At 36.1% G+C, this 13,043-nt stretch overlaps 1 protein-coding gene across 1 annotated transcript in view; it reads right to left on the bottom strand.

The window, feature by feature from the left end:
* CPSF100 (cleavage and polyadenylation specificity factor 100) overlaps nucleotides 1–12,457 on the bottom strand; it is an 88,759-nt gene extending 76,302 nt beyond the window's left edge. The window contains exons 1-2 of the mRNA XM_089991481.1: nucleotides 12,224–12,457; nucleotides 7,340–7,508 (exon numbers count right to left, since the gene is read on the bottom strand). Of these exons, the coding sequence (XP_089847607.1) occupies nucleotides 7,340–7,508; nucleotides 12,224–12,372 (318 nt within the window). The 5' untranslated portion in view covers nucleotides 12,373–12,457. The remainder of the gene's footprint in view (nucleotides 1–7,339; nucleotides 7,509–12,223) is intronic.
* Between the last annotated feature and the right edge of the window lie 586 nt (nucleotides 12,458–13,043).

The following is a 13,043-nucleotide window of genomic DNA, read 5'->3' as shown; positions in this document are numbered from 1 at the left end:
GATTCATAAAGTAGTCAAGTTGGAACTTGACTATGATATAGTCGTTGGACCCTAGTCCAACGACTCTATGGGAGAGCTCAAAATGAGCTCTCCCTTTTCTCTTCCATTCATTATAAATAGGGGTGATCCCCTTCAAGAATGTGTCAATGATTCTTAAGCATTTTTGTGATAAATAAAGATTCACTTATTTTATTTGTGTTCTTCCATTTATACCCTTTTATGGGTTTTGTTTGAAGTGTCTCTAACAGACATTCTTTTGAGAGATTTGTGTGCTTTGTGGAAGACCATCATTTCATTACATGGTATCAGAGCCATCGAGATCTTAGATTTTGAAGAAATTTTGCCTCGTTTTTTGTGCCTCTTTTGCAAAAGGTGTTTTATCACCTTGTTCGTGACTCGAGAAGATTCTTTTGAAGAAAAGAGGCAATTGAAGGATTTTTCATGGTGTTTTTCATTCATTCCCTCTCTCTTCTTTCTCTATCTCTCTCTTCTCTTCTCTCATCTATTTTTTCTTTTCTCACCCTTATAAAAGATGGATGACAATGATAAGATCACCATCATGCCTATGAAATTAAATGATACTAATTATGTAATGTAAGCTTCTATTATGAAGCACCACATTTGAGAAAAGGGGTCATGGGGTATAGTGGATGGTTTCGATTCGGAACCTAAACTAGCTCTCACAAAAATTGAGAGTGATAAAGAAGTTTTTCTAACGAAAGGAGAGAAAAGCAAGACTTTGGCCACTTATGAGAAAAAGTGGAAAGATTGAACGATAGGGCATGCAAAAATTATGTTGTGGCTAATTAATAGCATGGACATTAAGAAATGCTCTAGTCTTGCAAAGTTTGAGCATGCCGATAAGGCTTGGAAATACCTTTAAAATATGTATTCCCTTAAAGATATTGCACATGTGTGTAATTTGCAAAACAAAGTTCGGACAATGACTCAAAAAGAAAAAACTATTAGAGATTATTACAATGAGTTATCCTAACTTTGGGAAGAATTGGCTTTTCTTGAGCCCAAATGACATTGTGCCAAAGATATCGAGCTTCGCCAAAAGCAACTCGATATGAAACATTTCTATTAATTTATAAATGGTTTAAGGCCGGAATTTGAGTCCACCGAATCGGCCCTTTTACATCGTAGAAAGCTTCTTTTTATTGTTGATATTATAGAAGAACGGACTACGGAGGAAAATAGACTAAGAAAAAATACTCCAAAAACTTATGATGACTCCGTTCTAACAGTGTTTAGACCAGGAAATTATGTTTGCACTTACAAGTCTCCTCATTTTGGTAGACAGAATGGTGACTTTGACAAAAGAAAAGTCATTTATCACCATTGTCATGAACCGGGGCACTATAGGCCTCAATGTCCAGGGTTAAAGAAAAGAGAGTTGCATCTGTTGAAACAGAATCAAAATAACAAGATGCACTTGTATCTATAGCTCAATTGATGGAGATTCTTCAACCTCTTCACAAAAGGGCATCCGCCTCAACTGGAGCGGTTGTTGCATCTTTTTTCGATCCAGGTAACTTTCATTGGCTTCTAGACTCTGGTGCTTCTTTTCATATGACCCTGAATGTCAATAGCCTATCTGAATGTCTTAAAAATAAATCAAGTGTATCAAAGGTTTTTACAGCTGATGGTAGATCTCTTGAAATAAAATGAGTAGGATGTTTTGAAAATTTTCATAAATCCAAAAAAAAATTATCCCAGAAGTTAGATGTATCCCTAAACTAAATCTGAATCTTTTATATGTTTCTCAAATATCTGACTATGGGTATAATATCTCATTATCTTCTCATGGATGTTGGATACAGGATCGTCAGTCAAAGAAGATGATTGGGGAAGGCTATAAAAAATGAGAACTCTATTACATGGACCTTTTAGAATTGCCCAAAAATGCATTTTGCTATAATGTTCAGAAATTAGAATTAAATTTATGACACAAAAAACTTGGACATCCTCACATGTCTAAAATTCAACATTTTCCAAGTTTAGAAAAATTTTGTAATTCTGAAAGTTTTACTTGTAAAGACTGCACTCTTGGCAAAATGAAAATATTACCGTTTCATAGTAAAACTTTTGTTTCTTCTAGACCACTTGAGTTAATACATTCGGATGTTTGGGGTCCTGCACCAGTCATTTCTAAAGGTGGTTATGCATATTATGTTATTTTTGTTAATAACTTTTCTAGACATACTTGGATTTATTTTCTTAAACATAAATCTGAAGTCTTTACTCACTTTCAAATATTTCATAAAATGGTTAAAAATAAATTTCAAAATGATATTTTCATTTTTCGCACTGATTAAGGAGAAGAGTTTATATCCAAAGAATTCAAACACTATCTCAATTTACATGGCATTACACATCAAAGATCGTGTCCACACACTCCACAACAAAATAGTCAAGTCGTACGTAAAGATCAATACATTATGGAAACTACAAGGACTTTGCCAATTGCAAATCAAGTTTCAAAAGGATTTTGGGTTGAAGCTACTCTAACTGCTACCTATCTCATTAATCGAATGTCGTCTTCTTTATTAACAAATATAACTCCAATTGAAAAACTTGTCAACTTATTTCCTAACTATTTTAGACTAAGAATCTATGGATGCAAATGTTTTGTTTTCACCAACAAAAATGACAAACTCACTCCTCGTGCAATTTCAGGTGCCTTTTTAGGATATACCGATAATCAAAAACACTATAGGTGTTCTAATTTTCAAAATAGAAAATTGTATGTCAAGAAATGTATCTTTTCTAGAAAAAGAAAGATTATTTGAATTTGAAAAACCCAAGGAAGTCACCGAATATTCCTTTCTAATTGATCTAGCTTCAAAATCCAATGAATGGGATCTTGAATGTGACTTTGACAATGATCAAAGTCCAATTGATATTGAACATGATGTTGATAATGGAAAGCAAACTCATAGGGATGTTAGTCTATAATATTCAAGACGTAGAGAGAAAAATCTCCCATGTGCATTAGAAAAATATTTCGAAGTTCCACCCAGAAGGACGTCCAGAATTTCTCGACCTGAAAATTTTGTGTCTTACAAATCTTTTTCACCCACATATAGGGCAGTCATTGCATTAATACAATCATATATTGAACCATCATCTTATTCTGAAGCCAAAAATCATGTAGAATGGATAGCAACCATGAAAACAGAGCTGGACGCATTGGAAAAGGCTAACACTTGGATTATCCAAGATATTCCTCCAAGTAAGAAGCCTATAAGTTGTCGACGGGCTTACAAAGTCAAAACCAAAAGTAATGGAACTCTTGTAAAGGCATAAGGCTCGTCTAGTGGCAAAAATGTATGCCCAAGAGTATGGCATTGATTATGAAGAGACCCTTGCTCCTGTGGCTCGTATGACCACTGACAGAACTTTAATAGCTTTGGCCTCCATTAGAAAATGGTTTATATTTCAAATGGATGTCAAAAATATTTTTTTAAATGAGAATCTAATTGAAGAAATATACATGGAAGCCTCCGCCTGGTATTAGTATCCCTAAGAGTAAAGCTCTTCGTCTAGAAAAAACTCTTTATAGTCTTAAGCAGGCACCAAAAGCCTGGTATGACAGATTTAGTCATGTTATACTTGATATTGGTTTTTTAAATCTTGTTTGATAGACATTGCTTTGTTTATTAAGAAATCTGATACAAGCATCATTGTCCTCCTTCTCTACGTGGATGACATGATCATCACCAGAGGCGACAAACAGGGAGTTGCAAATATCAAAACTCATTTTAAAATGACTGACTTAGGTTTATTAAGATGTTTTTTACGAATTGAAGTTGTTTATTCCCCTTGTGGGTATTTGATATCTCAATCTAAATTTGTTTTTGATATTGTTTTCCGGTCTGGAATTACAGATGATAAAAAAGTGAACACTCCAAAAGTCGTCAACATTAAAATGAGAATTGATGATAGAGAACTTCTTGATGATCATACTCCATACAGACAGCTTATCGAAGCACTTTCCCATCTTTTCATTTTTAGGCCAAATATAGCACATGTTGTTCACACAGCTAGTCAGTTTCAGCATGCTCCCACTTCTGTACATATGAGAGAGGTTTTGCGTATTATTAGATAATTAAAGTCCTCTTTTTCACAAGGACTCTTCTTGTCTGCTCATCGTCATTAGATTTAATTGCTTATACTGATTCTGACTGGGAAGGTGATCCCAATAATAAGCACTCAACCACTGGTTTTTGTGTTTTTCTTAGGTGAATCCTTAATTTTGTAGAGGTGCAAAAAGCAGCAGAAGGTCTCTCTTTCCTCCACCGAAGCTGAATATAAAGCCATGGCAACCACTATAATGAAAGTTGTTTGGCTCAAGCGACTACTCGCTGACATGGGAACTGAAGCATCACAAGCTTCAAGAATGTGCTGTGATAACAAGAGTGTGATCTATATTGCAAGCAACCGAACATTTCATGAATACACCAAACATATTAAGATGGATTGTCACTATGTCAGAGAAGAATATTTACATGGAATCATTGATTTGTCATATGTTACATCAGAGTATCAATTAGCAGACTTCTTCACCAAGCCTCTCATTGCTCCCAGATTTCACTTCCTTTTAGACAAATTTTCGCTCATTGTACCGTAAGTTTGAGGGAGAGTGTTAAAATATAAAGTGTAACATATATATAATAATAATAATAATATATTATTATTATTATATTTTTTCTTTATTTTTATTTTTTCAGTATCTAGTTAATTTTGAACTAGATTCATAAAGTAGTCAAGTTCCTAGTTGGAACTTAACTATGATATAGAAGTTGGACCACAGCTATAATTAGAGTCGGTGGACTAGGGTCCAACGCCTCTATGGGAGAGCTCAAAATGAGCTCTCCCTCTTCTCTTCCATTCATTATAAATAAGGGTGATCCCCTTCAACAAATATACCAATGCTTCTTAAGCATTTTTGTGATAAATAAAGATTCATTTATTTTATTTGTATTCTTCCATTTATACCTTTTTATGGGTTTTGTTTGAAGTGTCTCTAATAGACTTTTTTTGAGAGATTTGTGTGCTTTGTGGAAGACCGCCATTTCATTACAATGACACTGGCCCAGAATTTCGCATTTCATAATTAACTTAAGCATTTTTAGTTTGACAACGATTTTCTAAGAGACAAGATTAAAGTTGAAAAAATAGGTGAAATTCATTACTTCCTATGTTACAGGAATTCAGCCAGCCAGGTGATGCACCTGCGTCAACGCGACGCAACACGACGTGAGGCAGGTGCAGGTGCGGCACCCGATGCTATCAAATCGACCCTAGGTGCAGTCAACGCACCTAGGGTCTTAAGTGTCCAATTTTTTAACTTAAAAAAACAAAAAAAAATGCCCGATAGAATGGGTTGGGAGGTGGATTAGGGCAAAAACATTTTGCCCCCTCCTCCCGACGCCTCCTCTTCTCCATCTCCAACCCAGCAACGACAAGGCGATCGGTCCAGCGTGGCGATTCCGGCACGACGAGGAGGTATGTCTCCATTCTCTCTCTCTCTCAATCTCTCTACCCTTGTCTCTCTCGCTCTTCTCGGCTAAACCCCCACCCCCTTCTCTCTGTGTACCTCTCTCTCAATTTCTTTCACCTCATCTCTCTCGCTCTTCTCGACTAAACCCACAACCCCCGCTGTATGTGTACCTCTCTCTCTCTCTCTCAATCTCACTCCCCTCACACACTTTTTTTTATCATATGGTTATTTCTCAAGTGTTACGAATTTATGATGTTATATACCACAATTACCCCCTCATTTTATTAAATTTGGCCACTACATGTTGATCTAATTTGGATAATAAATTTTTTTCATTGTATAAAAAGCTACAAAGGCCTCTATTTCGTGGGGTGATGATGTTGAACTCATCCATTTTGTATGATTTATAAATAATGTGTATCCATATAATTTGTGTGTGTGTATTCTACCTCCCAACCACCCAGTGCTGGGTATTTTCTTGACCAGTACTTGGTCCATATATGTGCAATTCAGAAGCCCATTAATTGATGACAATTTTGTAAACTTTCTTCATCTTTGTCATGCAATTTCTGTGGATGCATGATGATGAATTGATTTGATGATATTATGATAATTGTTTTTTATTTCATTAGTGTTATTGTTAACTGTTAAAAAATATATATGTATACCCTCCAGCACCCCTGCACCCAAGTTTTTTTAAAGTGCTGCACCCGCACCCGCACCTATGTGACATAGATTACTTCTAAGTATCAAGTGGCCGATATATTTATCAAGGACTTTGTAGGGCAAGATGTTGATGCTTAAGAATGATGTACATCTTGAGAGGGCATGATGAAAAGCAGTATTAGGGTTATCCTTTTAAATGCCTAAGATCAAGAGCAGTTTGGTCATTTTACTCTCTGGCATCACCTAGGTGGTTCAGTTGTAATTTATTGTTTTGTTTGGTATTGTTGTAATATATTGCAGTGTGGTATTGTCTTGTACTAGGGTTTTATATCAGTAAAATATAATGGAGTTGACCCTTCCAGCTCAAAAGAACTTTAGAGGTCATGTGAAGTCTTCTCCTTCCTTATTAAACCAAACTTTATACCAAAGCTTACTTTATACACTAAAATAATGCATGACATGTATTTTAGGAAGAAATGCATATCAAAATTGTCCAATGCAATGCACTTGGCATTAGAAATAAAGTTTATGTGTTGCTCTATGGTGCTACAACCAATAAGTATCAGACAATGTCAAATTTTTGCCCATGTTGACAGACACCAAGCCTTTAGCTAAATTAACATTACCACAAGGAAACCATGTCACACAAAAACTCCGACTTAACTCCAGAACCATATCTCCAGATTCATAAGTCTAACCTGAAAGACCTGCAAAAAAACCCATATTCCATGCCCCATGGCCTTATCCAAGTAAACATTATGGAGATGTTATGATGCTTGACCCCGATATCTCCAAAGCAGAAGACATTTTGGCAATTTGGCATGGAGCACAAACCAATCAATATAGAATTTCCAAACTTAAACTAAGAACAAAATTTTGTCAAATATTTTGCAATCGAGATCCTAGAATTAATCCATTCTCACCAACCAAGAAAAGTAGATGACAGGAATCCTCAAAATTCATTTGTTACTCTCAACCTTTTTAATCAGCTGACATATTTTTGTGCATGCATGGTGTGTATAATCTAACAAGAACTTGAGATTTTTGAAGTGCGTAAGAATAAAAACCAATACCATATGCGTATGTGTCCAGAAAGATGGATAATAATTTAGCGAATGGTATTCATGAGTAGTAAAGATTAATACGAAAAATTAGAGAACTTACTTTACGAGAAAGGTAATGGTCATACATAGTTAAGAGTCCCAATCTGTACACAGGCTCTGTTGCATAAACTGGAGCAGCAAGCCCAAGATGTTTCATGGCATAAGGCAAGGCACCAAGGTGAAGTGTATCAGGATGTGACAACAAAACAGCATCAATTGTTGAAGATATCCTGCATGGTTATGATCTCATAAAAAAATAGACATGTTTTCATCACATGGGAGAACAAGACGAGAATATAAATGAATAAAAAATTATATATTTAACATAGAAACTCCAGTCTGCAACTGTGAATCATCCTCATATCCTGTTCTTAATGAGAATCAACTACACTTTGGATTCTGGGATTGGAAGTCCTTGTAAATTCAAGTTCTTGGATTAACTCAACAACTGAAATTTTCTTGCCATAAGATTTCAAAATTGACCAATTCCCAGGTTTTAATCCCTGGTCTAACTATATTGGAATTCAAAGTCCTGGTCTTTGTTAGAGATTCAGAGAATCCTACCATATCTCCCACTTAATCCAAGTTCAGGAATTCAATAGCCTAGATGTTCCAACTTCTATGGAACTCCTAGTCAAGAGTTTCCATGCACACCTTACTGGAAACCTTCAATTATTAAAATTTAAAAAAAAAAACATAGCCTGTTTCTCTAAAACTTCCATCTACATGACATGATTGTACAGGGAAAAAACACAAGGAAATGAATGGTCATAGCATCTATCCTGGATTCATGTGCTGATCTAGACAAAATAATTGGACTGCCATATAGATATGAGATTTTTATTTTTTACTGGAAATTAAATATTCATTAAAGAAAGAGGGCAGAACGAAGGACAAGCAAAACCATGGTTTTAAAACTCGCCGAGTCAACTCGGTGACTCGGTTGACTCGGCTCGGCCCTCCAGCGAGTCAACCCAACAGGGTAAACTCGGCTTGCCTTGACTCGGCCTGACTCGGTCTGACTCGGCTGAGTTCTGGGATATTTGAAATTTGATTTTTTGGGTATTTCAAAATAACAGTTTAATAATAAATAATAAATTACAAGACAAACCAGTTCAAAGATACAATAATCTATCAATCTTTATGTGTTGATTAAACATATTGGCAAAAAAAATGATTCAAAGATCTAACAAAAAAGTGAGGCATACATGTATCGGTGCTTGTACTTCATGTTCTGGTGTTGGGTGCCTTTGAGTGTTGTTTTATGAACACATATCATATCCTTCATTGTATATAAAAATACATTTTTGTACAAAGTCTGTATCACACCTGTGCATAACAATTTGTACCTTGTCATCCTTATTTTTTGACAGAAACACCCATATCATACCAGTTGTGCTGATCTTGTACAGTATGCTTGTACATGTATCCATGTGACAGCATTTCCCTTGGTCATAATTGGAATTTCTTCTGGTGATTCATTCTCTTATTGTTGTTTTACCTTGTTGCAACTAATTCAATCTGGCTTTTTACGCAAGATGATGTGTTGCTGTTCTCAATGAGGTGAGATCACTAGAAAGGAAAGCTAACAAAAGCTAGGGTGTCTTCTGGAGAAGTTTAGCTGAAATTCCTAAACCATTCTATTTAGAAACTTGAGTTTAAGTATGTTTCTAGACTCAGTTACATGGGGCCTTCATTGAATACCAAAGACATGTTTGTTATGAAGAAGTTTCTTCATGTAACTTGATCTTTCCATGTGACCTTGTTATGAAGAAGTTTGTACTTTTTCTACTCTGAACTTGCAATTTTTTATTGTCAACTCTTTAGACTATATGTTTACTGAAAAACATGGTTTGAGACAAATTATATATTGTTTTTATTTTAAAATCAAAAGTTAACAAAACCCGGTCCGAGTCACCAAGTTGACCCGCCGAGTCACGAGTCAATAAAGAACGAGTTGAGTTCTGAGTCACGGGTTTTAAAACCTTGAGCAAAACAGTGCTACAACCAAATAAAGATCAGAGTTACAAATATCGGTATCAGCTATATCTCGGTGAGGCTATTTCTTGTGATAATATAGGTTTGGTGATAAATCTCAGAAAAATCTCAGGGCTTAAAAAAATAAAAATGTATATATAAATAATGAAAATAAGTAAAATAAATATCATGTTTAGATAATAAAATACATATATAATAAAAGAAATAAGTAGAAATGCAAAATAAATAAGAAACCCATTTAAGATGTAGAAACTAAATAAAAACAACAACAATAATTGATAATATCATGATATTATCAAATTGTTGATATTTTCAAAATATTGCGATATCTTATCTATAATATCATTTGCTGAAAGTACAACGATAATATCATGATATTTTGAAAATATCGCTGATATCTGGGACTATGATAAAGATAAGCTAGGAATACAAAAGTGAACAAATGGAGAGAATCCTTCCACAAATCTAAAGGGGATAGCAAACACACCTCAAGGCCACTCACAAGACAACTGATCAATGCACAAGGCCTTGCTTCAAAACAAAATGCATGTGAAGGTTGTGGAGGGATTGGCAAGAATATTATCCAATTTTTCATTATCCAACTGTGCACCAAGTTAGTTTGATGCAAGTAACAAAAGTCGGTTGTTTGTTACCTCTTTTCCACACCCATGGTGCAAAGACAATATCTTCGAAAGATCAGTATGTAGATGCCAATCCTGAACAAGCAGTGAACCAACTCTCATCTGCCTTTACAATGGCACATTGTCCATAATCTTTCAGAACCATAAAGTGTTCACTGATGAAAATCTTTGGAGCCACTTTCAATAGGAATCATGTTGTTGATAATGTGATGGTAGATAAGGCATGACTTGGAAATATAATGAAGCACTTGTTAGATGCTGAGCTTGAACATCACCCAATGATAGGAAATCCTACTTGCTTGACATCTAGCAACTTGGGAAGGTGTGGAGGGAAATTAGAAGTTTGAGCACATTTGGTGCATGCAGCTTCCCTTGACCAAAGTAACCCAGGGGGAATATAAATTGGCAACACATTACAGTGGGATGTAGAAAGTATTTTCATTGTCAAGTCTAGTTATGGTTGCGGAAGCGACTTTTATGTATTGCATTTCTTTATACACTAGGAGAGGCACTTTCATCTTTTTCAATTATTCTTTTCTTAGGATTCTTGTTTTTTGTCAAAAAATAAAGTCTTATACAGGGTATTTTTGTCCATCAAGCTTTTCACTATGTTTCAACTAAGAGCAGACCCTTAAGAAGGATGTATTGTTAAAAGACCTAACTAATGAATATTGTTTGAGATCCTCCATTGACTTTTGAAGCAACAAATGTGGTATTAGCTCTTAAAGCTAGGAGGAGGGCTAGGGAGGGATTGGAGTCAACCTTAGAGGCTGGAAAAAGGAAGAGAATAGGGTCAAACTTGCACCTCAATCAACCCAAGCTTAGTCCAAGCAGTAAGAAGAGGTGATGTCACCCCTTAATGGAACTAGCTAAAGTTTGGTAATCAATCCAATTCTCACTGGAAGTAATTTTCTTCCACCAATAAGTGATTTAAGATGACTTTTCATACAATTAAAGTGGTTCTTGGAGGTGTATTGAGTGAGATATGATTTTTCCTAAGATCTTTTGCTTTTAATTGGAAGTTTCTGGCCTAATTTGAAATGTGAGGATTTCTATGTTATGGGATTTGTTTGTCATATATCGATTCCTTTAGGGTGATTCTTGTATGAGAAACCTAGAAAATCAAGTGCCATACCTTTCTAAGTAGTCTTGGCAAAGGTTTAATGTTATTTGTGTGAGATATTAACTGACAACAGCCTATTTGTTTGCTCTTAGAACCTGCAACTGAAATATATATACTAGACTTACTAGTATTTGTGTAATGTTGGTGTCATGCACAAATTCTAGTGTGTGCAGTAATTTAAGGCTAAGGATCTTGGAGACTACTTGGCTGGACAAAAAATAAGTCGGGCGGCAGACTATGAATCAAAACAAATAATGGAGGATGAACAATACGGATGTCAAATCATGGTTGCTTGATACAGATGAGCAAGGTATTGCAATCAAACTTCCAATGAAGGATGCATGGAGATTTCTTCAACAAGCAAATTGTTGAACGAAAGTACCAACTAGTACAGAAACTCAAGGCCTGGAGGCAAGAGAATAAAACAATTGAAATGCAACAGTTATAGGGTACCCTTGCCCTAATGAAAAAATCATAAAAATGTGAGTACAAGTGTAAGTTTGTATGTGTTATGCAAACTACAATATAGAGAGAAGACACGAGATTTACATGATTTGGGCCGCTCGACACTCAGGACTACGTCCACGGGTAAAAGGAGGAGCAAAAATTCATTTAACACACCTTTAACAAAGTGATGCCGTCAAGGTTTCTCTAATACCCAGTCACCCCTTTAACAACCAACATTAGATTAACCTAGCCTTTAGGATTCAACGCCACGCATATGTTTGGATTAACCTGTTTGAAGCCAAAGTATAGGAGGAACAATGTTGGTGGTGGCAAGCGCTGCACTTCATGAAGCATTATAATCCGACAGCATTTCCCCTAAAATTTTCCCTCAGGGCAATCGATACAGAAAGCATCAACGTTGGCGACTAAGGATATCATAAAACTGCAGACAACTTCACTGATTCGACAAGTAACCTTACTAAGGGAAAACAATGCAACCAAACACCCGCGAACCAGGTTCATTTACATCACAGTGCACAGAATTTTGTGTGATATATACCACACAAAAGCATATATCGCTAGGTAAAGTAAAAGACTACGGGTAAAAGGAACTCGTTTGCTCTGCATAAATTTCGATCCCTACGCTAAGATTTCAAAGTTTCGGGTTATGACTTCCCGCTCAAATCGACAGAAACACGTGTAGGCATAGAAAAAGAGAGAGGAAGGTAGCGGTTGCCTGGAGAGGGGTTGGAGGAGGTCGGCGTCGAAGAAATCGTTCCAGCCGCAGTCGACGAGGAAGTTGAAGCCGTCGATGGAGATGAGGTAAGAGAGCGGGCTCTCCGAGTGAACCCCACTCAGAGGCGTCACCTGCACCGACGTCCCCATTCTCTCTCTCTCTCTCTCTCTCTCTCTCTCTTCGTTAAAACTGAAAAGGGAACTTGGGAAGCGAAAAACGAAAAAAAGTTCAGCAAGACGCGGGCTTCTTGCAGCGTGAAATATTAGTGAACATTTTTTTCAGCTTAAAAATAAATTCTTGCCTAAAAACTAGGTTTTCGGTAAACTTGAGAAGCAGGAGAGGGTGTTGTGTGTTCTCACCGGGACACAAATTCGCGTGTTCATGTGTATACGTAAGAATATCTTGGAACAACCGATTATTCACATGTCAATGTTGCCCACGATGATTTTATAATAAAATAATATATTAAAAAGGTAGATATGTTTTTGACAGAAATATCCTTCCTTAAGATAGATATATGTTGGACAAAAATGTTCTCCCGCTCCCGCTCCCCGTATATAGATTTGAACGTTTCATCTTTGTTTTTAGCTTGTGTTACAACACGGGGCCGCCTTCTCATTCCTGCCTTGTGTTAGATAGAAAACATTCCTGGGTTCGTTAATACATCATTGAGATAATTTTAAATCGAACGACTGGTTCTATCACTGGTGGGCGGCATAGAGATATTTGTCGGCCATCTCTTTTTACAATCATCTCTTCTTCTTCATTTTTGTTAGGCACTATGTAAAAAAACAATGACGCACAAACATTCCAACAAGTA

Source organism: Nuphar pumila, chromosome 16 (assembly GCF_984573655.1).
Source record: "Nuphar pumila chromosome 16, dmNupPumi1.hap1.1, whole genome shotgun sequence".
Lineage (NCBI taxonomy): Eukaryota > Viridiplantae > Streptophyta > Magnoliopsida > Nymphaeales > Nymphaeaceae > Nuphar > Nuphar pumila.
Note: the sequence above shows the minus strand (reverse complement) of the source record. Positions and strands in the feature narration are given on the sequence as shown.